The 24,181-nt window shown below is 41.5% G+C and overlaps 2 protein-coding genes and 1 long non-coding RNA gene across 3 annotated transcripts; 2 read left to right on the top strand and 1 right to left on the bottom strand.

Annotated features, from left to right (window-relative positions):
* Positions 1–330: 330 nt before the first annotated feature.
* Positions 331–4,955, bottom strand: LOC147334272 (uncharacterized). The gene is made up of 3 exons (XM_086286688.1): positions 4,682–4,955; positions 2,007–2,342; positions 331–1,768 (listed from the first exon to the last, which is right to left on the bottom strand). Exons 1-3 carry the CDS (start codon positions 4,842–4,844, stop codon positions 1,530–1,532), a joined length of 738 nt encoding a protein of 245 aa, XP_086142814.1. The 5' UTR covers positions 4,845–4,955; the 3' UTR covers positions 331–1,529.
* On the top strand, positions 2,753–8,436 carry LOC147334271 (uncharacterized). The gene is made up of 2 exons (XR_015128457.1): positions 2,753–3,122; positions 7,940–8,436. It is a non-coding gene; the product is annotated as an uncharacterized LOC147334271 (long non-coding RNA).
* Positions 8,437–15,220: 6,784 nt separating this feature from the next.
* LOC147334270 (putative butyrophilin subfamily 2 member A3) lies at positions 15,221–21,732 on the top strand. The gene is made up of 3 exons (XM_086286719.1): positions 15,221–15,407; positions 19,871–20,224; positions 20,320–21,732. The coding sequence occupies exons 1-3, from the start codon at positions 15,341–15,343 to the stop codon at positions 20,556–20,558; spliced, it is 660 nt and encodes a 219-aa protein (XP_086142845.1). The 5' UTR covers positions 15,221–15,340; the 3' UTR covers positions 20,559–21,732.
* Positions 21,733–24,181: the final 2,449 nt, after the last annotated feature.

Genomic DNA, 24,181 nt, shown 5'->3' with positions numbered 1-24,181 from the left:
AGAAAACATCCATCAGTGATGTGTGAAACATCTGAATGATGTTTCAGTGTTTCCATGTCTGCACATCAGAGCAAGACTCACATCACATCAGTTAAATCCTTTGTTCTTTCTCTGTGGTCATAAACAACCAGGTTAACAAATGAAAACATAAACATGTTTTACAACATTTATAGCAGCTGTTGTGTTTATAAACTCTGTCACAGTTTATAGGATTCATTATGTATTCTTAATATTTATTGGTAAAATAATATTTGTAGTAAAATTGTCTGAAAACTGCAAGAAAAACAAAAAAGAAACAAGCAAAACATGGATCACTTTGATTCCAGCTTCAGTTTTATTCAGGAAACAACAACAATCAAAGGCACTTTATCTTTACAGTAGAAACATTAGAAGCACAAACCCCCTGAAACAGGAGCATAACAACTGTATGAATCGAAGTCAATTACATTTCATTTTTACAATATAATAAAAAATCCTATCATCAGTAATGAAGTCTGCAGTCAAAATAAATATATTCAATACAGTGTGCTCTAACAAAGTTAAATGCATGCAGTGCTTAAAGCTATATATAATAAATGTCAGACGCTTTTGTAATATAAATATGTTTTATCTGTTTAAAGTGAAGCAGCAGGTAGTTTGATATAACAAGCAGAAGTAAGAACTTTCTCTTTTCAAATAAATATAAAGGCTTACAGTTCAGATTGTTGAGCAGTCAGTGAGGAGCTAAAGACACAACTTGTTCTTTGGATCATTTTTATACAACTTAAATAAAAATAATAATAATAATAATAATGTTTAAACATAAAACCTGAAAATATCTGCTGGACTGTTTATTGATGCGTCGCACCAAATAAATAAATAAATAAATAAAACTTGAAGAAATTTGTGAAGGCACATGTGACATTTCAGTCTGCTCCTGTCTCACTTCCTTGAAAACCACTAAATATTTTCTTTAAGCACAAAAAATATACATATTTGTGATGAATATTTAGTCTAAGTTTACAAAGATGCTTAATACAAAATGTTAGATGTTATAAAATGTAATTTCAGGATATTCTAAACTGTACCGTGAATGCTCAGTGTTGCTATCACAACCAAAATCCTGACACCAACGTCGGTTTTGAATAAGTTTCATTTTTGTTTAATTAAATTTATGCATTTGTTCATTGCTAAGTTGTAAGTCTACACCAGCCAAAATACTGTCTTTGGTTATTAACATTTGAAATGATGAAGACACTTGAAAAGTAACACAAAATTACCAGAAAAACACAAAAACTTAAAATTCTTAAAGTTTGCATAAAACCTTACAGCTTACTCTTTCACTCCCAGGCTTCTAGACTTCTGATTGGCCAACATTTATACATGGCTAGGATGTGGCATGTTCTTGACAGCGTTTGACTTTGTTTTTGGCGTTCGCATGTGAACGGAGACATTTTTTAAAAACACATGTGTGGACGGGATTTAAAAAAAGAAAAAAAAAAAGAAAAATCGGAGTTTTCAAAAATACCCGTGTACGTGTGGACGTAGACTCAGATCTGTCGGAAAAAAACAGAAACATTACAAACATGCTGCTGTTCAGCTGGAGGTTGGAAAGAACCCTGCTTCTGTTGTTTACATTTTCTGTAGATCACGACACCAACAAAAGCAACAACAACAACAGCAGCAACTGGAAGACCAACTTTTAGTGCAACAGATCCATCCTCCTTCCCTCCTGCTTCCTTCTCTTCTGCCTCCTTCCCTCCATCCTCTGTGTGTCCTCCTGGCTGACCTGCAGGGGAGAAACAGGTGTGAGGTGTCAGCTGTCAGGTAGGTGATGAGTGAAGAACAGAACAGAATCCATTTCCTCTTCAAACTGCTGTCAGACATTATCTACTGCACTCTGATCACATCACTCAGACCAGCTGCTTTCTACAAAGTCTCATCAACAACATCTTTAGAAACAAACATCAACAAGCAGGAAGCAGCTTCACCTCTGATCACACACACACTCAACTCTACTCACTCACCTGGAGGATCAACAACACTCAGTGTGATGTTGCAGAGAAGCCCCATTGATTCTCCTGATTTCTGGACGACACGACACTCGTATGTTCCAGCGTCATTAACCGTCACATCCTTCAGAATCAAAGACACGTCTCCAGCCTTCATCTTTCTGTCCTGCAGATCCACCCGGTTCTTAAAAGATGGATGCTGCTCCTCTGGATCAGACTGCTCATCCCGATATGAAATTACATATTCTCCCAGATCAGCTCTTTTCCACTCCACAACTGGGATGGTGTTGTTTGGAGCTTGACATGTCAGAGTGACGTTCTGCCCAGACTGAGCTGAGATGGTTTCCTGGTCTGAAAGATAAAAAAAAAAAAAAACAGAGCAGAGAGGAAGCAGTAACTTCTACAGCAGCCAATCAGAGTGAGAAATAGAGATAACTGGTCTCTGGTATATGCTGGTTGAATCACACAGGGGTGGCAATAGACTAGTTTAACACTGTTAAAGCACCACAGAATCCCACTGAACCCCATACTAATGAATAGCCTGCACAGGCTGCCTGTGGACCTGAGTTCACACAGTGTGCAGGACAGGGACAAAAACCTGCACTGTCCTTGTGTGGTAAACTTTACAGAAACCATCGTTGCCATGCGACTTTTCCAGTGAGGTCACACGTTGTATGCAGTCAAGATAACCCGTGCTGGGGGCGGGTTTAAGACCGACAATCTCCTCTGATTTATTCATAAATCCATTTCCTTCTGAGTGTTTAACGCAGCGTGAGCGCGCTCGCCGGCTGCTTTTGTTTTGTCTTGCCGGGGCGTCCGCGTGCATGCCTCCGTTCCAAAGGCGGGGCTGTAGCTTCTGCTTTGGGAGCCTGCGTGGCGTCGCTTCGTTTGGGTTATTAACGTTATCGTTCGTGGACGGTAGAAAACAGCTTTGCTAGAAGCTTAAACAAGGAGTACCCGAAGACAACGCGGGCTTAACTTTGGAAAATGCGTTATTTTTTAACTCATGACTGAGCGTCGTTGAGAAAAAGGAGTCTGTCAGCAGCAGCTTTCAACGTCTTAATGTTTGCTGCCCAGTGGGATCCGGCACAAAGTAGCAGGTTTTCCTGTTTAGAGCCTCTGCATGTCGTGGTAAGTACAACGGGCTGGCTACAAAAGGCTATAAAATGGCTGCTCTAGGCTCTAGTGGGTGTCGTTCCCACACCTTTGTGCGCGTCCCGGTGTAGGGCAGGCTGTACGGTTTCCTTTTCTTTTTTTTAACTGCGGGCTGCTCTACTGACCGTGACAATCCTCTGTCAGGAGAGGTCTACACCGAGGGATTCGGTGCAAGAGGGGCAGTTCATTCAACGTGATAGTATGTGAGGGTTTAATAAGGTGAGATTTCAAAAAAACAAAATCACAATCTTGTGCGCGTGTATCTACAAGTAACGGCAGTTCAACACAAGAGCAGCGGAATAGTTAGGTCTCACTTGCAAACACGAAGTGAACAATCAAGAGACAGAGACGTGACCTAGTCCATTCTAGACGCATCTTGTGAGCTCACCGGCTCCTGCCGCTACTAGTGGTGTTCGGGTCGATCCAGATATCGATATTATGGGCACCAACATTTGTATCAATATCGATCAATACGAGTTTAATGAGATCGACACTGTTGCTACTGCTCTCCTGTATGCACTGCTGCGGTTTCATGGAAGGATACTGTAAGTGCCGCTGCTTGTGCACATGCACTACTGCGTCATGTGACAGTACTGTCACATGACGCAGTAGTACTAGGCTAACAAGCCAGGCCCACTAGGCGGTGCAGTATGGCAGAGAATATTCTGCTATTATTACGACAGTTATCTTCAGAAATGACTTAAAATTGTCAAAGTGCAACTGGTTGATTCTTACTTTAGCCAACTTAAAAAATATAAATTATGCTAAAACCTTGATATAACACATTTATCTCAGGGAAACATGTTATTTAAATGAAAACATTTACTGGAACTGAAACAAATATACTGAATATACCATGTTTCAGATTCGATTGAATATAAATACCCTTTTGTGTTAACTGTGAAATGGATACTGTATGATTACTGTATTTAAATTGTAAGTAGATGTGCTACGGACTAAGTAATCTTATTGTTTTGTGCCAAACTAGGTATCCCCGACAGAATTTGTTTTCCCTGCGTCGGGAGCATTCAATGGCCTTTCAAAATCATAGACAAACAGTATGCCACATTCGTGATTTTTAGTTCATCAACACTTCAAAATTTCATCAAAATTTCAAAGTTCTTTTTTATGATTTTTTTTTCAGTAATATCATGATAACTGGCTGTTATTTGAGAGTTTTGGAGAGGACAGGGTAGGGCTGACAGTTGAAAGTCACTAGCACTGCAATCTCTTGCAGACGCCAACCGCTTGTTCCACCTGAATGAGCTGGTGGTTACACTTTATGGCAAAGGTAACATTTTCTACGCTAGATTCTAGTAAAATGTTCATTAGTACATTATGTTATTATATATAGAGATCTACAAATGCTGCAGGGAAAATTATGGCTTATGCAAATTGTTTTGGTAGCAATTGATTTTCCAAGCATCCAAGCTTTTAACATACTCGTTCAAATAGCGCCTTCAAAACTGTAAAATCCTACATGTCCTGTTATGGTTTATTATCACGGAAATATAACTTTGCATTTAGACACTCACCAATGGCCAGGTGGAGACAGTGACCAAAACACTGTAAGCGTGTCCACGCATTCAGCTGAAGTGCAAGGATGCTATTATCATCATTGTCCGTAGTGACACACACTAGATGATCCTCACGCAGTCCCCACGACTCAAGAGGTTCCTTAAGGCCTCTGGCTATCATTTCTCCTGTATGATGATATATATTGTCATATCGCACAGCCCTACTCCCCAATCTAAAATTGGTTAGTTGTCTCGGGGCAAGAATACACAATAAGGATACCAAAATGTCACAGTTTCCTGTATATGCTGCTGTTTATATAGCATTTTTCTATAGAGCACTCAAAGTGCTTTATACTACATGCCACCTTCACTACATACACATTCATACAAGCACTTTCTCTACATCTAAGTGCTTTCCTTCTAGAGTTCACACTCTGCCACAAGCGATTATTTTGATAGTCGACTAGTCACCGACAGTGTTGGGAAGGTTACTTTTAAAATGTATTCCATTACAGAACACAGAATACATGCCCCAAAATGTATTCTGTAACGTATTCCGTTACGTTACTCAATGACAGTAACGTATTCTGAATACTTTGGATTACTTAATATATTATCATGCTTTTTACAACAACGTGAATGTACTATTGCTGTGTGATTTATTACTATTACTGAAGGTCCGCGACTCCGAACTGTAGTAAAGGGACCTCTGACTAATACGGCGGGGTCCCTGTCGGCTCGTAGCCGAAAAATAGCTTTACTTTGTTGTGTGGGTCAACTTTTCTTGCGAGAGACAGAGAGAGGCTTTGAAAGACTGCTCCAACGGAACTTATTGTTTTCGGAGGAAAACACGAACACGGTGTACAGTCGAGTCTTAATAGCTTACTTACAACTGGGCTCGTCAGGCTCTCTTCTTGGCTGCAGTGGTTATTATTATATTTACATGCTTCCAGCTCCCGTTTTTCCTCGACGACAACTCGTACCTTTCCACTCCCCTTTTTCTCCCTCCTCGCGCTCACAGACCCATAACGTGTATGGCAGTCCATTCTCCCTGCAGCACGGACTACACTGCCCATGATGCTACATTCTTTAGAGCTATGCTTGTAGCATTCTGCCTGTTAGCTTAGCACAACAACAACAACGAAAAGGCGCTCTCTCACCCAGGAAACACACAGTCGCAGAGAGAGAGAGAGCGTCGCCCTGTAACCATGGCAACCGTAACGCTGCCGCCTGGAACAACAGAACGTAGCTGTCAAACAAAACCCAAACAGTCCTGACCCGCGACAATATGAAACAGGAAAGTACCGCAGTGTAATCCATTTATTTCAACAAAGTAACTGTATTCTGAATACCACCTTTTTAAACTGTAACTGTAACGGAATACAGTTACTCATATTTTGTATTTTAAATACGTAACGGCGGTACATGTATTCCGTTACTCCCCAACACTGGTCACCGATTATTTTTGCGATTAGTCGACTAATCAGATCATGCATCCATTGGACGAAAAATGTACAGCTTATTGCACCAGCAGCATCTGCTCTTATATAACTATCATTAGCTTACATCTTTAAGTGTTTAAGGTATGTAAAGTATGTAAGGTAACTAAAAATAAAGACAAGATGATAGTTTATTAAACTCAATGAAATTGTCTTGGTGGAGTTTAATAAACTCAGCCTTCTGCTCCTTGCTATCTAAAATATAACAGGACACCGGAGAATATTCTGGAGCATCTCACACTTCTGTTTAATCACTATAACTTTAATCTCAGCCAAACCGATTTACTCAGGAACAAATGAAACACTGAAAAAAGCCAAACAATAAAATTTTTAAGTTATCTAAGTGACTTATATATCATGTTTTACCTGAGCTGTGCTAAGAATTCTTGGATAGGTGTTGGGCCACGAAGAATACACCCATCCTATCCTTCAAATCTGGGGAAATGAAGGACGCATTTTTTTTAGCCGCATTTAGGGAAGTCTTCGAATTTGGACAGCCTTTGTTTCATTCCTGTCACGTAGTCGGCCTACAAATGACACTACCCGATTTGTACCACGTATGTGTGAAAGGCGACCACAAAATACTTTCTAAAAAAAACTTTGAGTTTATTTTCGAGCGAGAGGTGTGTAAGCTTGAATATCTGCTTGATTTATCAAGATCTCATATATTTCCAAATGTGCTGAAAAATCTGAAAAAACAAAATCTGACATTTTCGGAGATGTCTGTTACCTGCCAGCTTGATAGCAGACCGAGATGTCAAGGATCACTAGAGCCGGCGAAAACAGTGGACTCCTGGCACATCGTTTTCAAACCCCGCCACGGTCTTTTGCTACTCAGGTTAAACATGATATATCTCTTATCGTGTTTGTTTATCATATATCTCCAAGTCTCTTAGGTAACTTCAAAATTTTAACGTTCGTTTTTTTCATTGTTTCATTTGTTCCTGAGTAATTTGGTTTGGCGGAGATATATTTCAATTCAGGAGGAAACATTTTCACCAGGAACAAAACCAGCATGTTAATACATGGGGATTCTAAAGGATGCTTCAAAATAATCAGATATTAGATATTTATCTGACATTAGAATATCAGATAAACATTTGTTCAGCTCTCGTCCAAACCCCAGCAGCTGTCTATTGTATTGAGTGTCCACTAAAATAAAAATAAAAGCGTTTTAACATCTCACCTGTTTGTTTTTATCAAGACATACATGTACATTATTTTTTTTATTAATAGAGAGATTTCGCTACTAGGGTTAAACAGGATATATAAGTCACTTCTAAATGTTAATGTTTGGTTTTTGTCAGTGTTTTCTTAGTTCTTGAGTAAATCGGTTTGGCTGAGATTAAAGTTAAGCTTCATAATATATTATTCACAGTTAAATTAAGAGTGGACGGCAGTAAAAACTCTGGATCATCAATTACACTGGTGTTCCAGTTGTACAAATCGCGAGTCCGTGCTCGTGTTCTCATCAAGTCCGGACTCACCGAGAACGCGAATCCTTGCCGTGTGTACTTGAGAATTGAGAAAGGGCCAGTAGTTATGGACCGGGACCTGATCTGTACCGCGCATGTGCAGATGTTCTCTCGTTAGACCACAATTTGAGCCCATAGTGATCTGACATACCAGCAGAAAATATATCAAAAGTTCATTAAGTTACATAATAAAACACTGAAAGTTACATTATTGTAACTGTGATGCATTCACTGACATATAAAGAGAACAGAGAGGCTCTGCTTTGTGCTTATATTCTCCTCCTGTGTGTTTGTGTGTGCAGAGTTTCTACCAGAGCCAAATGTCATCTACTCCTCACTGAAGTCGTCCACCAGTCCAACCACTGGGATCCAGCTGCTGCTCTCTAACTGGTCTACACAGCAGCTCAGACCTGACACATTCACTGTAAACACACTGGTTTATATTCTGTTTGTTCTCCTCATGAAGGAAACCTCACACAACCTCTGAGGGCAGAAAGTTCAAATGGAGAGTTTTTGTTATTGTTTTCTTTTATAAAGAAGCTGAAAAATTTACTTTCTTAAACTTTTTATATTAAAAAGATAACATTTTCTTCACCATACCTTTCAGAATAAAAGCATGACCAAGACATCATTTACACATAAACAATAATAAATGTTATGTAACTAAAATGTAGATGTAATCCATGTTTTCATGTCTTCAGTAACTTTGCTGTTATTTATGTTATTTCTAAGTGTGCTGTCGTCTCCACAGCAGTGATCTGGTTTCTCTGCAGGTTCAATAAACTTTGGTCTCACTTGATCTTCTCGTGTGCTTCTGTGGGTTTCACAAAGATGTCTGATGGAAAACGTTGAGTTGCTGTAGTGAACCCAAACACACTTCAGTCCTCTTCAGAGCAGATAACAAAGTTCATGTGAGTCACAGACTTAAAGCAGCAGGAACACTTTCACACAAGAGTCTTAGTTACTGTGAAGTTTCATGTCTGTTGACAATAGACCTGAGAGTCATCTGCTTATCAGACATTACAGATTTGATTTTAACAGATTTGATGGACAAAATCAATCTCAGGCACAGCTGGACTCAGCTTCTTCTATATCTACACGATGGATCGTAGTTCATTATAAAACATGATTTTTAAACTTATTTTATAACTAAAATGTTCAACAGCACGTTTCAATGAAGGAAGAAAAACGTGGCAACTCTATAAGGAGAATAGATTGTAACAAAGTCAAACTCTTTTTTTTTAATAGATACATTAAAATTTGGGGATATGAAAGAAACTCCATTAATAAACTCCCTGTATATACAGTGTGTTGGAGTTTCTTCTAACCATATGATGAAACTGTCTTCAAAAGAAAGCTCAGTGAATGCATCACAGACACATCTGCTTGTGCCCTCTGGTGGAAGGCTGTTTGACACTGGACCTTAAACATTCGTTTGGAGACCTCGGTAACAGACTCAACAGTTCTTCTGTCTGTAATATGTGGATCACTCAGTGTTTGTCTTCACTTACCCGCAGGTTTTTAATTCAGGTGGCCATACAAAACAAACAAACAAAGCAAACAAACAAACAAAGCAAACAAAAACAAAACATTTGAGGGCTCTGAGGAGCTTTTACAAACCTCCATGTACTTAAATTCATGAGACTATAATCAGTGTATTTATTGATATTGTTTATGTCTGCAGGTGTTCTGTCAGCAGTGGGGAGATTGTTTTCACTGAGGTGACCGCTGCTTCCAGAAACATTACAGCATGATGAATAAGAGGTGTTACTCACTTTCTCATTAAATCTGCTTAATAATAATTTTAAATAAGTATCACCTGCACTATCAACTGATATTTATTTTCAGTGATGATTTTTTTTTATAAGAAGCTGATTTAATGAGAAAGTGAGTTTTTTTTGGCTGCTGTTCCAAGATTAAACCATGCTCCAGTGGTGCCATCTACTGACATTAACCTGCAACAACAGGCCCTCAAACTGATTCTGCAGCACTCAAAATTTTAAAAATCCACTTTGTGAATGAGCAGCAGCTGTTTTGTTTCTGATATGGAGCAAACGTCACACTAACATATATAAGCTATGGGTCGCCTGCTCAACCCCTAGAATATGTGGCCATATTGTTGATTTAGTTATGGTGTTATACACACACGTTGTTAGGAACACCTGTCTAGTGTCAAGTTAAACTCCCCTTTTGCCTTTGGAACTGCTTCACTTCTAATACTAATAAAAATACTACTACTAATAATAATACATTTTATTTTAGGGTACCTTTCTAAAACCCAAGGTCACCTTAAAAAGAGACAAAGATGTCAATAAAACAGTAGATTAAAATAGATTCTAATAAATTAAAATACAAAAAAACAACAAATAAAAACAAAACACACAAAAAAATAAACAAGATTTGACATCAAGTAAAATCAGTATTAAAGTGAGGAAGCCAGTTTAAACAAGTAGGTTTTGAGTTGTGACTTAACAAAGGGAAGGGACTGAAGGAATTGAGTTTCAGAGCCGAGGAGCAGAGCGACTGAAAGCTCTGTGCCCCACAGTGATAGTGGGAGCAGAAGGGGCAACAAGATGCGTGGCAGATTAAGATCTGAGAGAGCGGAAAACAGTGGTGATATGAAGAGGATCACAGAGATAAAGGAGGGGCAAGGTGAATACACTTCTTCGTGTCATAGATTTAAAAAAAAGTGCTGGAAACATTTCTCAGATATTTTGGGCCAAACTGACATGATACCCAAAGTTACTGAAGATTTCCAGAACATCCTAAAGGTTTGTGTTTTATGTGGTGACTGCAGAGGCTGTCTGATCACAGTGAACTGATCGTGTTAAAGAAAAAGTTTAAAATAAGTGGTGTGTTATCCTGCTGGAAGCAGCCATCAGCAGATGTGGTCTGAAAGAGACGGACATGGTCAGCAAGAACACTCAGGTAGGCTGTGATGCTCAGCTGGTACTAAGGCAGGCTGGATCCATTTTCTTGTTGTTCACACGAAATTCTGATTCTTTTTTTTTTTTTTTTTTTTTTTTTTTTTTTGGCCTGTCCCGTTTGGCTCTTTTGCCATCAGAATTGTTGTCTAAAGGCAAAGAAAGATGCCCAACGGATTTACTTTACCAAACTGACCATCCCAGCCTTGCCGCAATGGTCCATTTGATTCACCTTTTATTGTTTATTTTATTTTCACTTACTGAATACGGGACAGACTTGACTGGGGGAAAGAAGGGGAGAAAGAAAGAGGGAAAGAGAAACAGCTGAGAAGAGGGACGGGGGAGAAGGGCAAAAGACAAAAACCAACAGAACGGGCAGAGAAAAAAAATGCATATATCAATCACCTGGATCACCTGCTGAGAAAGAAAAAAGAAAGCAAGCAGAAGAGAACAAGAGTAATAGAATAAACAACATCACAATGATATATGGGAATATGACAGTAAATACTAAATATTAAACATTATTGTGCAGCACATAAGATCAACAGAACACAGTGTGCTTTGAGGTAGGAGCCAAAAAGGGTGTAGTTTGTGGGTGTGATCACCCGTGTGTACACCTGTGAGCATGGACGCGCTTGTTTTTTGTTTTTTAAAAGGTTCCTTCATGTAATAATCTGCTAGAGGGTGTGGGGGGGCCACAGCCCCGTCCTCCAGGGCGTGAAGCAGGTGTGGAGGAGATCAAAACTCCAGACATCCAGAGGCCCCCAGAACACAAGAGACCAAGGAAGACCAACAGAGGGGCAGCTGCGCCACTGTCCCGGAAAGAGCTGAGGAGAGTCCCAGATGAGGGCTCACTCAGCAGCCGCGGAGCAGAAGCCAGGGGGAGTTGCAGTGACGCGCCCGTGAGCTCCGCCGGCAGCCAGCTGTGCCTGAGTGTCCGAGCCCCAGGCCGAGAGGCCGGGGGCACCCCACCTCCGAAGTGGCCCGAGCGAGCCCCAGGCTCCAGGCCCCGATAAGCGGCCGCCAAGGAGTGAGCCGGTGTGTACCTGGACGCCCATCCCCGGACACAAAGAACCACCAACGCACCGATGTCTGAGGGAGTCCGCCACTGGCAGGGGAAGTGGTGGTAGGGGGAGATAGGCCTCCAAACCTTGGAGGGCCTGAGATGTCCCCAGAGAGGTGGCACCTGACACCCAACCTGACATATAGACACAGACATACAGGCACACACAGATACAAACATCCATTCCCACCCTCATGCTCTCATATGCACTTACTCCACACTCAACCAACGTGGAGACAGACATAAAGAGACGCTGTACACACGATCACACTCCCCAAGCGTACTCTACAAACCGGGTCTAGGTGCCCCCGCCCCTGGAGGGGGGAACTGCACCCAGACCCAGGTGGTGTTTCCCTTTTCCCTGCGGTGGGGGGAGGCAGACCGCCCCGACTCCGCAGCAGCAGGAAGGCTCCACACTCCAGACCGCAGTCGGACGGCCAACTCCTCCTCCTAGTCCTAGCCCCCCTGCTCCAGCAGGTCGCAGAGAACGGGGGTGAGAGAAGACTCCAAACCTCCCTCCACCCACTCATTGTAGTGTTGATGCATGTGTGTTCTAAGGTGCATTTAAAACCCAGGAGGGCATGGAGCTACCTGCCAGAGAGCAGCAGATAAGCGCATGGTCCCTCCTGCTAGCCCTCAATGTCTACGTGTATTTAAAATTGAGAGGTGGGCAACGATGCCAGGGGTGGGGTGTACACCCTGATGGTACTTTGGACTCCGTGTATCGTGCCCACCCCCAAGATCCTATATGTATGTGTGATGAGAGTGTGAGTAATGTGAATGTCTAAGTTGTGGGATAAAATTGAGGCAGAGGCAGCCAGAAGGGGACAGAGGGGGGGGGGGGGGGGGTAGCCTCCTCTGCACCCTGGTGACATACCCCTACTCCAAGGCCCTGCATGTGTGGGTGGTTGTGGTGGAGCGGGAAGAGGGAGGCAGCTGGAGATGGGGAGGGAAGGAAGGGAGGGGCAGGTGACCCCTCCCTGGGGCCAGCTCCCCCGCTGACCCCAGTAGGCACCCCCATACTCCGCGACCCGCCAGGGAAAGGGGGCCCAGGCCCATCCAGACCGGGCCCAGTGCAGCAGCGCCGCCCGGCCCCACAGAGCCCGGGACAGTCCACCCAACCCCACCACAGAGAAAACTGCACCCACCCCACCATCCACTCATCTTCCAGACTACATAAGACAATAAACACCCAGGCTGAGATCTTCCTCCACCTCTCCTGTATCTCCCCCTCCTGCAGAGGCAGCTCCTGAGGAGAGGAAAGCTCCTGCAAGATGTGACAATCTCCCCCACCAGTTGAAGAGCCCCCCAGGTGGCTCGACGCACCCTGCTCCAGGGCTGGGCCCCCATGCACCCACCCGCCCACAACCCCGGCAACACACCAACAACACCCAAGCCCCCGAGGCCCGGTCCGGGTCCCAGCCCAGAGACGGAGCGCCCCCAGAACCTCACGCCCATCCCGGACCCACCCAGGGGCAGCCAGGCTACCAGGTCAGTAACCCACGTCCGTCAGCACAGACCCTCCCCTAGCCCCGCTGCACGCAGCCGCGAGGAAACAGTCACCGGAGAGCCAACAGAGCCCCTAACCGGACATGACCGCTACCCCGGGTTGAGCCCCCCAAGGAAGATGCCTCCGGGGAACCCCCCGACGCCCTAAGCCTGTCCCTACCCCCACACCAATCACAACAGTGAAGGCGGGACCAAACTATGACCCCCCACCCCCACTAGGTGATGGAGCTGATCAAAGGAGCCCAGAGCAATTGATCTGATGTGGTGGCAGAGGCTGTATCAAGACTAATGTAATCTAATAGATAATTTCTATATTGGTTAGAATTAAGATTATTTTTATTTTTCCAGTTCATGAGGACTGTTTTCTTGGCTATGCATAGGGCAGTGAAAACCATATGGGCGATATTCTTTTCTGAAGTGACATTATCTAAGCTGCCCAACAAACACACTAAGGGGGAAGTTGGAATGTTACATTTCAGACACTTTGATAAGTCTTCACATATCTCGCGCCAAAACTTCTGAACTGGTGGACAGAACCAAAGAGCGTGGATATAATTGTCCGGTGAATTGGTTTGGCAGTGTGAGCAGTTGTTGGTAGACGTAAAGCCCATCTTGAACATCCGATGACTGTATAGTGCACTCTATGTAATATTTTGTATTGAATTAATTGAAGACTGGGATTTCTAATTAGATGAAAGGTTTTTAAGCAAATCTGAGACCAGAAGTTTAGGTCTAAGTTAACTGATAAATCCGCTTCCCATTTTGCAATAGGAAGTGATATTGATTCTGATTCTACAGTCTGAAAAAACAAATATTTGGTTGGTTCCTATCTTGAAATATGAACCATGTGTGTTCACAGCGAGGTAACATCCAGTCAAAGGCACCGCCTGTCGACGCTCGGCTCTTTTATTTTTCTAAAAGAGGAAACAACTCAGAGCAGCGAGGTTAAAGAGGTCAAAGGTAAACGGTTCACTACTACAGCAGCCAATCAGAGTGAGGAGCTGCAAGAGGAGATCATACAGGTCTCTGAATCCCTCCATTCAAACACAGAATATAAACAATACGCTGTGAAGCAGATCCTGACAGTCTGCAGTGAACACAAGTGTAAAACTCATTTCAATGCATATAAAACATCTTCCTGTTACCTCGACGTTCGACAGAGTCACAAATAAACCAAGATAACATTTTAAAGGATAAAAGACAAACAGGAAACCATCAGCTTATTGCAGGCACAGCTTTTGGTTATTTATTGAAAGAAGTCACAAAATCATTTGGTCATATTTAAAACAGTTTCATATTTTTTAAGTCAATAAGTTGTGTTGTGATTGTTAACATAAAAACCTGCTCTGCAGAGTTTCAGTGAAGCTGTTTGTTCCTGGTTCCTCAGTCAGCATGACGCCTGTGTGTGGTTACGCCCTCTGAGCCCTCCTACACTCCTCTGATTCAGTGAACACAGCGTGAGTCATGACTTTGATCTTGTTAGTGAAACTGAAAGTGAGTTGATACAAATATTCCTCTGGGCTGCTCACCAATAGCTGTGTGTGTCAATACATGCCAGAGAGCTTTAAAACAAAGTTAAACATATTTAAAACCCTCTCAGATTTCTTCATGACTTAATTTAAATGTTTTTGCATTTGTTGTCAGCTTCATTTCTGCTGCTGGGTTGTTCAATAAATATACAAATATGGAAGAAAGATGACATGATTTTAATGTCAGCTCTGAGATTTAGACTTTAAACTGATCTTGGTACAGGCTGTTCAGTGACTTTGGGTCTAACCCTGAAGAATCTGTAGACATGGATGACAGGTACTCTCAGGTATTCTCTGCAGCACAAACAACATGCAAAGTGACACGGAGCTTGTGCTGCTGAAACTTTACCCCTTGGCTTTTTTGCTGGTGTCAGTAACGTGAAACTCAACAGATGCACATGAAACCTGATTCTTTAAGCAGAGAATATATCTCTCTATTATACATATATATATATATATATATATATATATATATATATATATATATATATATATATATACATCTCCATGAAGTCGTCATTGGTTGTTTTTATTTCTTACATTTAATTTGGTGTGTTTTTAAACAGAAGGTCACTGACTCATTTCCTTTAAATCCTCCACCCACGGGTTTACAGTAAGTATCATTTACCAGGAAGTCTCTTTCTGTTTCACTCTGGACTCTGCTGCTCTGTGGTATTCATGCTCCTGTTAAACATGGGATATTTTAAAATCCTTCTGTTTTGTTTTCTAATTTCTGCATTAACAGGTGAGTAACGTGTTTATATTTTTACTTCTACAAGTTCTCTATCTATCTATCTATCTATCTATCTATCTATCTATCTATCTATCTATCTATCTATCTATCTATCTATCTATCTATCTATCTATCTATCTATCTATCTATCTATCTATCTATCTATCTATCTATCTATCTATCTATCTATCTATCTATCTATCTATCTATCTCTAAATGTCATTTTTAAAGTTAACCATTTTCAACTAGTTTTAATGTGCTATGTATGTATGTATGTATGTATGTATGTATGTATGTATGTATGTATGTATGTATCTATCTATCTATCTATCTATCTATCTCTGGCAAGCCTGGGAGCTTGAGAGTTCTGCGCAATATCTTAGCTGTTCCTAGGACTGCGCTCTTCTGGACAGAGATCTCCGATGTTCTTCTGGGAACTGCTGGAGCCACTCGCCTAGCTTGGGTAGCTCCGATTACCACAGGGACCACTGTTACCTTCACCCTCCACATCCTCTCGAGCTCTTCTCTGAGCCCTCGGTATTTCATGAGCTTCTTGTGTTCCTTCTTCCTGATGTTGCTGTCATTGGGAACCGCTACATCGATCACTATGGCCGAAGTCCCACAGGATCTTAGCTCGGTCATTCTCCACCACCCTAGGGGGCAGTCTCCCATTTTGACCTTGGGACTTCCAGGCTGTATTCAGCACAGATGTTTCTGTATACTGTGCTGGACACTTGGTTATGTGGTTCCATGTATGTTTCATGTGGCCTTCTTGTAATCAATCCACAAAGTGCACACGTTGGTCAGCCTGGTTTTACAGTCTCGGGCAATGGCTCGGTCTACCAATAGCTGGTGTATGTGCCTCTGGTATTCTTGCCAATCCTGGTGCTGTCCAGCTCTTCATACTGGAGACGCTTTCTTGGATGTCTGCCACTGTGATGGTTACTGGTCCCTGTTTAGAATCAGAATCAGAATCAGAAACTTTATTGTCATTGTCATGAGAACAACGAAATTAAGAATGGTCCCCGATCATTGCATCATCCCTAGCAATATCAAAATATAAATAAAACAATAAAATTCAATAAATAAAATAGATAGAATACTTAAAATACTAATAAGATATAACAGTAAAACATTCACATACATTCCCACACACATGCTTCAGACCGTGCATAGATTAACACAAGAGTGGCGTGATGGACATTTTTTTGTAGTATTCAGATGTGTTATTGCAGTTGGATAACAGCTGTGTTTGAGTCTATTAGTCCTTGCTCTGATTGCCCTGTACCGTCTGCCTGAGGGCAACAGTTCGAACAGGGAGTGGCCAGGATGTGAGGTGTCTTTTATGATGTTTTGGGCCTTTTTAAAACAGTGGGCGTTGTGTAGAACTTCCAGTGTGGGGAGAGGGCAGCCAGTGATCTTTTGGGCGGTGTTAATGATCCCTTGGAGTGCTTTCCTCTGAGCCCCTGTGCAGCTAGTGTACCAGATGCATATGCAGTAAGTTAGAACACTCTCAATGGTGGCTCTGTAGAAGGACACCAGCAGTCTCTGTGTGATGTTATTCCTCCTGAGAATTCTCAGGAAGTACAGTCTCTGTTGGGCCTTTTTCAGCAGCTCGGAGGTGTTCACACTCCAGGAAAGGTTCTCCTCTATATTGACTCCCAGGAAGCGGAAGCTTGCCACCCTTTCTACACAGTCCCCATTTATGAATAGTGGTTGGATCTCTGCCTTTTTCCTTCTGAAGTCTATTATGAGTTCTTTGGTTTTTGAAGTGTTGAGGAGGAGGTTATTGGCCTTACACCATGACGTCAGCTGCTCCACCTCGTCTCTGTACGTAGACTCGTCTCCCTTGGAAATGAGCCCCACCACTGTGGTGTCATCTGCAAATTTCACAAAGATGTTGCTGTGGTGGCGAGGAGTGCAGTCGTGTGTGTAGAGAGAGTAGAGCAGTGGACTGAGCACACAGCCCTGGGGTGAGCCAGTGCTGAGACTCAGGGCTGAGGATGTGTGATGGCCAACTCTGACTCTCTGTCTACGGCCCGAGAGGAAGCTATTGATCCACATGCAGGTGCTGTATGGAAGCCCCAGGTCTTGTAGCTTGGCCACCAGGGAGGTTGCTGTGGTCTTCCCTCAGATCCTCTAGCCACTGAGCATTGCCGTTATGGGTTGCATCCTTCTCCCACATGTTCTTCCAGTATTGCTCTATCTCCAGCCTTGGTGGTGCTGTTCCCCTGCCACTGAGAGTCCACCATGGCTGGTTCTGTGGAGAACAGCTGGTTTATTCTCCTGAGTTGTTGCTTAGCAGTTTCCAAGGCCTCAGGTATGGACAGCTTCCTGTACTTCTTAGGCACCTTCTTCATCGCACCTTTCTGCAGCTCCAATGGTTGGCTAACCTCCCTTCATGCTACCTTGACCTTGGTCTCTAGTCTCCCCATGGAGGTACCGCTCCTTGTGGCTGTTCAACTTTTAGCCGAGCATCTCATTGATCACTGCTGCCATAGTATTTTTTAGCTTGTTAGTCTTGGTAATCGTGGCTGTATCGTCTGTAGTGCTGCATTCACATCATCTACTAGATTTTCTGAGGGTGTTTCACGTAGTCTTGGTAACCGGCTACTGAGGATCGAGGTTTCAAGCTTCGCCATGATTTGGTCTCTCAGGTCAGTTTCTCTCGCACTCAACACTTCTTCTTCTATTGAACTTGGGGCTTGGCACCCAGTCTTGGGTGGGTGTGATTATATCTCCCCCCGACCTGTCGTCCATGTGGGATATGGTCCTTAGTGCAGCGTTCAGTACTGCTGACCATAGTATTCTATTAGCGCGATTAGTGCACGCAGTAGATATTACAGGTACTGTGCTATGATATCTATGTAATAGACTCCAATTTGTAAATGTAAATGGAGAGTCAATTAAGGAGCTTGGAAAGAAAAGCGTCTGGACTTCTTTGAGTTGTTTGAAGACGTTTCACCTCTCATCCGAGAAGCTTCTTCAGTTCTAAGGGTCAATTGGTGGAGAGTCCCAGATTTAAACCCAGTGGGCGTTTCCCCCCAAACAGGGAAAAAGGACCCCCTGATGATCCTCTAACTAATCACATGAGCCAAGGTGTGAAAACGGGTGTGGGTCACAATCAGCCAGGGTTTCGGGGGAGCTCATTGTGAAACCTGGCCCCACCCTATCATGTGATTATGTGATTTCCTGAGGTCAGATGGCCCAGGATCCCCCCCCCCCCCCCATCATATTCCTTTTCAAGATTTACTTTCTTTAATCACTACATATATCTACATATATTTATAGATACATATATATTTAGTCATCTTTTCTCTTTTACTACGTCTCTCTAATATTTTGGTCTTTTCTATTTTTCTCTTTATTTTTTTATTATTTTATTTTATTATATTTTCTCCTACTGTACCATGCTGCTGAGTGACTGCTGCTCGTCAAACACATTTCATTGCAATGTTGACCCTGTGTGTCCGAAAGTCTCCTTATATTTCAATTGCATCGCTATAAGTGCAGTGTTAATTTCTGCCGATAAGTTCCACTTTGTTCTTACTGTTTGCTGCGGTGATGACGTCACATGCTTTTACGACGCTCCTGCCGTATCACGAGTCCGAGGAGCACTAGCCATGTTTTTCTCCATGAGTGTGGGGGAATAGCGATCTCCAGCCGTGTGCGTTCCTGTGCAAATGTGCACATCCATCTTTTCATGGCCGACCAACCTGCTGCAATTGTTAATGGACACACAGGTTCACCAGTTGCTTCTTCATAAAGACGTCCAGAATCCACAGACATTAAAGTTCATGTTTGGAAAAGTGACACAAGGAGGGAGAAACAATAAGGAACTCTGTTAAACATGACAACAACAGCACCACAGCTTAGCAAGAAGGGAATGAATGCAGGAAGGTTCACAATTCATTACTCAAGCCAAGTTAAAAGAGATTTTGCATGAAGTAATAAGTGCATTTCTGCCAGAGGTTTCTTCCTGTTAAAAGGGAGTTTTTCCTTCCCACTGTTGCCAAAGTGCTGCTCATAGGGGGTCATATGATTGTTGGGCTCTTGTACGATCTACTGTACAATATAAAGCGCCTTGAGGCGACTGTTGTTGTGATTTGGTGTTATATGAATAAAATTGAATTGAATTGAATATGTGGAGCATGAGTGGACACTGGACACTCCAGGACTTTTCCTTCCTGTTGAGTTTGGCATCTTTGTAAAAGGTCTCTACAGATTAGCTTTTGGAGACTGTGATTGTGTTTCTCTATGTTAAATATAAATATGGATAAAATATGAAATATGCAATGTAATTTATTTTTGTTTGATTGCCTCATTCTGTCTGAGTGAATGTTTTATTGTGGTGTGAATGGGAGCAGCTGGTAAGCCTTATTAATTAATTACCTTCGGGATTAATAATTAATAAAAAGTGTTTTGAAATGAAATGATAAAAACAAGGGAAAAACACATTATTTTCATGTATTCAGCTCTTCAGCAGGATGTTCAGGGGAGAGTTGGAGATGACGTCACTCTCCAGTGTCAGATTTCAACAGAAGAAATAATCTCAGTGCTGAAGTGGAGCAGAGCTGACCTGAACACAGACGGCTACGTCTACTTTTACAGGAACAAACGCTCCTATGAAAATTACCAACATCCATCTTTTCATGGCCGAGTGAAGCTGAGGGACGCGGAGATGAAGGATGGAGATGTTTCTCTGATCCTGATGAATGTTACATTTAATGACACTGGGATGTATGAGTGTCACATAGCAGTGAGGAAATCTGGGAGAAGTAAAAGAGTTCACACAGAGATCAGTCACTTCATTAACCTCACAGTTACAGGTGAGTTTGTGGAGCTCATCAAATGTAAACTAAAAACTCCAGCTTTATGATCCAGTTAGAATCCTCTCCATCTGTGACTTCTGCTTTCTCTGCAGCTGAAAGACATGAAAGCGTGTCGGAGAAACAAGTGATGGAAAAAGGAGATGGAAACATGCATGATGCTGAAAGGGTCAGTGCTCTGACTCAGCAGGCCATTATTCCTGTTGTTGTTGTTGTTGTTCTTGCTGTTGTTGTTGTTGTTGTTGCCATTGGTTTTGTGGTACACCGACGAACTTGTCAACATAAGAAGCAACGTCTAGTCAAACTTCCTACTGAGGACTCAGCTGAAGTGTAATGAAGCTGCTACAGAAATGCATAAGCTCTGTTGCTGAAAACTAAAGCACGCTGTTACAGCATGAACACATTTATTTTTATACAACTTTTAACAAATTATTAGATCATCATCATAAACCGAGAAAAAGCACCCAGCGTTACAAACTGCTTTAATACGGGCTCTTCAGTGAGTTCTTGACTGATATAATATATCTCCAAAAGTTGAATCTGTTCATCATAGCGTTTTTGTGGGAGAAAGGTCATTGAGACTGTATATTTTAGCCATGATAATTGTCCCGCATCTTCACAATGAAATGAAAACAGTTGTTTTATTATTATGTCACGATACAACCTGATGTTATAATATTTAGAGGGATTGTTGAAGCTCACTGTGAACTAAACTAAACATGAATTAAACGATGCAAACAAATGTGTACTGAATGATCCCACCCTGGGAAATAAATAGGAATAGATAAGTTTGTAACATTGATGAAAGTCAAAACTTTAATATTTTTGTTTAATGCTGCTCAAAATTGTTAGTTCGGTTATAAGAGCTGTTGAATTTTCAGGTAACTGTTGTTTTCATATCAACACTAAGTTATTGTTTGAAAATATTAAAAAGTCATTCACACTGATGCTGGTTGCCAGATGTGGTGGAAGCTGCTCTGTGACAATGAATGTATTTATATTTGGCTTGAAAGATCTGTGAACGTTTGCATTGGTGATTTTGTCTGTCTTTAAATATACATACAAATATACTCATAAAACAGAGCAAACAAAGGAAAATTAAAAAAAGACAAGAAATAAGAAACGTTATGTACTTTGTGTACTATGCACTATGCCTAATATAACATGTTATTGTTATTAACACACCTGTGTGTAACATATATTTATCATTAAAATGCTTTAAAAAAATAAGCTTTTTTTGACACATGGTGTGCAAAAAAAATAAATCAAGGAACATTATATTACATATGTCACATTTCCCAGTGCATCTCATCGGCTGTCCCCAACATGTGTCATGAAAGTATCGGGGAAACTTCACACAGTGAGAAGAAGAAACAGTTGGTATTTCCTGTTTCTCACCCTGTGATTTATCAGAAAACCATCACATTATAAATCACTTCTTAAAACATGCCCCTTTTCAGTGGCCACAGAGTGACAGCTATTTTTAAATTGTTTTAAAGTCTTTTCACATAAATGATTTTGTATTTTTATTCTGTTGTTAACTTTGGTCAGCACTTGCTGTTTTAAAGAACTTTACTAATAAAGTTGGCTTGGTCTATCAAATATGTAAATTCGTTATTTACTCAGGAAGTCTGAGTAAATATTGTTTATATTCCAGCTACAGGCCAGTATTCAACACAGTCACAGATGTGCATCAGTCAGCTTTTTGTTAATATTTATTCCTGCTGGATTCTGAAGTCTGTCTTCACAGCCACATCTTTTCCTCTTTTGATCATTTTTTTCCCTTCTCTGCATTTAATACTTTAATAATCATGCCGTCACGGTTCCTGGGCCTTTGACACAGCATTTGGCGTTTCTGTTGTGGACTCCTTCATTCTTTTTGGACTTTGAGATGTGGCTTATTATTATTATTTTTTTTAGTTCAGTCTGTTTGTTCCCTTATGTGTTGTTCTGCTTCTAAGTTTCTCTTATTCCTGTTCTATTCTCACTTTCTGGTGTCTTGCATGCTTGAGTTTAATTCTACATGCCATGTCTCCTTATCCTGAGATTATTATCAACTGTGCTCCCACCTGTTTCCTTTTCCCTCATTACCTGTTGTGTGTATTTAAGCTTTTCAGCAGCCATTCAGCCTTTTTAAAGACAGGAATAATCGTTGTTGCCATTCAGTATGGCTTCCACTTCACAGAAAACTGTATGATGCCCATCATCATCCCGGGTCTGCTGATTTAAAATGATGCGTTCACACAATCCACCAAAATGAGATTATTTTAACCTAATTTAAGTCTGACTCTGCTTCCCTCCACGCTCAAAAGCCAGTATAAAAACTTTGTACTCAAGTGAGTTTCCATCAGCACGTCTCACACAGGCAAAGATGACGAATGACAGCTGCTGTGATCTCCTTCTGTTTTTGCTTTATATTGAAAATGCCTTCAGGTGCTTCCGCCTCGACTTTTGGCTGCATAGTTTGCATTAATCCCTAAGAGAGAACTGATGGTGCTGGCTGTTTTTCATGCACATGAAGCCCATGAAGAAAATCACAAATATTTTGACTTAACTGCATATTACCTGCATCTTTCCTTACAGCGTCCTAAAAGTGAAAATGATCCCTTCCTTTAACAGACTCTGTAAATGGATCGTATTCCTTTGCCACGGAGTGAAGGGTGTTAGAAACTGCAGGTTGCCGAGTCTTCCTTTCCAGGTGCACTGTGGCCGATGATGCAGTTATTTCAGTCTAAAAAAAAAAACCTACACACTCAGTCGTTGACCCTGTTTCTCCATCTCGTGCTTCTCCATCAGAGCAGCTGTCCCAGTTTCCTCTGTAATGCGTGCAGATGCAAACTGCCTTTACATTTGATGCACCATTCACAGGAGAAACATCCTCACCCACCTCGATTTGACTTCCCTATTTGGTCCTTACATGTGACCCTGTGTGTAACTGAGGAAGTAACAGCTCTTGACGTTTCCAAATGTGTAACAACACAAACTACCAAAGAAGGGAATAAATGACTCTTACAACATGCAGTGAAACACAGAGGCTTCCCAGAGCTGTCTGTGGTTTCTGTCTACACATAGAAGACTCTGACACTTTGACTCATTGTCAGTTTCATTTCTTTTAAGTTTTATTGTGTTTTAGAAACTAACTGTGAAACATTTCAAACATAAATACAAAATACAAAGAACAAACACACAAGTCAGACCTTTATATGATTCAGAGACAGACTTAACTGATTGTGTCAAGAGATTTTTTTCTTATGAATTTAACTTCAAGGTAAAATTTGTTATTTCACGTTGACATTTTACAGAGAAAACCATGAACCAGGTCAGACTTCAGTCTCTGAGTCAGTTGTTCATTAACTTTGACAAACTTCTCCTCATTGGACCACAGATGCAAATCTATTTCAATATTCAAATAGTCAAGCAGGGACTTGACACCTTTATACTAGTGTACTTATTAAATGTGCACTCGTGAGTGAAAGAGGTGTGAACTTCTCATCTTGTGCTTTTTGGTAAAGCTGCTCTGTTTCCTTTCAATCACCACTTTCCTCTCTCAGTTTCTACCCTGCTGTCATGGATGGCTTCTCTCAGCATGCTCCTGTCCCTGTGTTTGATTTCAGCATCTGCCAGTGAGTTAAACCAGAAAACAGATTATTTCTAATTGTAAGTAATGTTTAATCTGTATCATTCTGAGTAATTTGTTTAACACGTTAAAAGATAATTTGAGGGGTTTGTTTGGAGCAGCAAATGTTGCAGTCAAATAGTCTAAAATATAACATTTTCTGTCTTCAAATCACTGTTTAATCACCTTGATGGAGATTACAACAGCTAATAATGAGACGGTAGCTGTTGTTAACAGTCTCTGTTTTGAGGATTTTTTTTTAAAGGAGTGGAGATATTTGATCAGGAAAAAGCCTCAAATTCAGCCCTTCTGGATAAGTGAGAAACAAGATTCAAGATTCT

This window comes from Aulonocara sp. 'chitande type north' Nkhata Bay, linkage group LG3 (genome assembly GCF_057382095.1).
Source record: "Aulonocara sp. 'chitande type north' Nkhata Bay isolate Kocher_YH1m ecotype deep benthic linkage group LG3, A_spYH_male_GT1.1, whole genome shotgun sequence".
NCBI lineage: Eukaryota > Metazoa > Chordata > Actinopteri > Cichliformes > Cichlidae > Aulonocara > Aulonocara sp. 'chitande type north' Nkhata Bay.
Note: the sequence above shows the minus strand (reverse complement) of the source record. Positions and strands in the feature narration are given on the sequence as shown.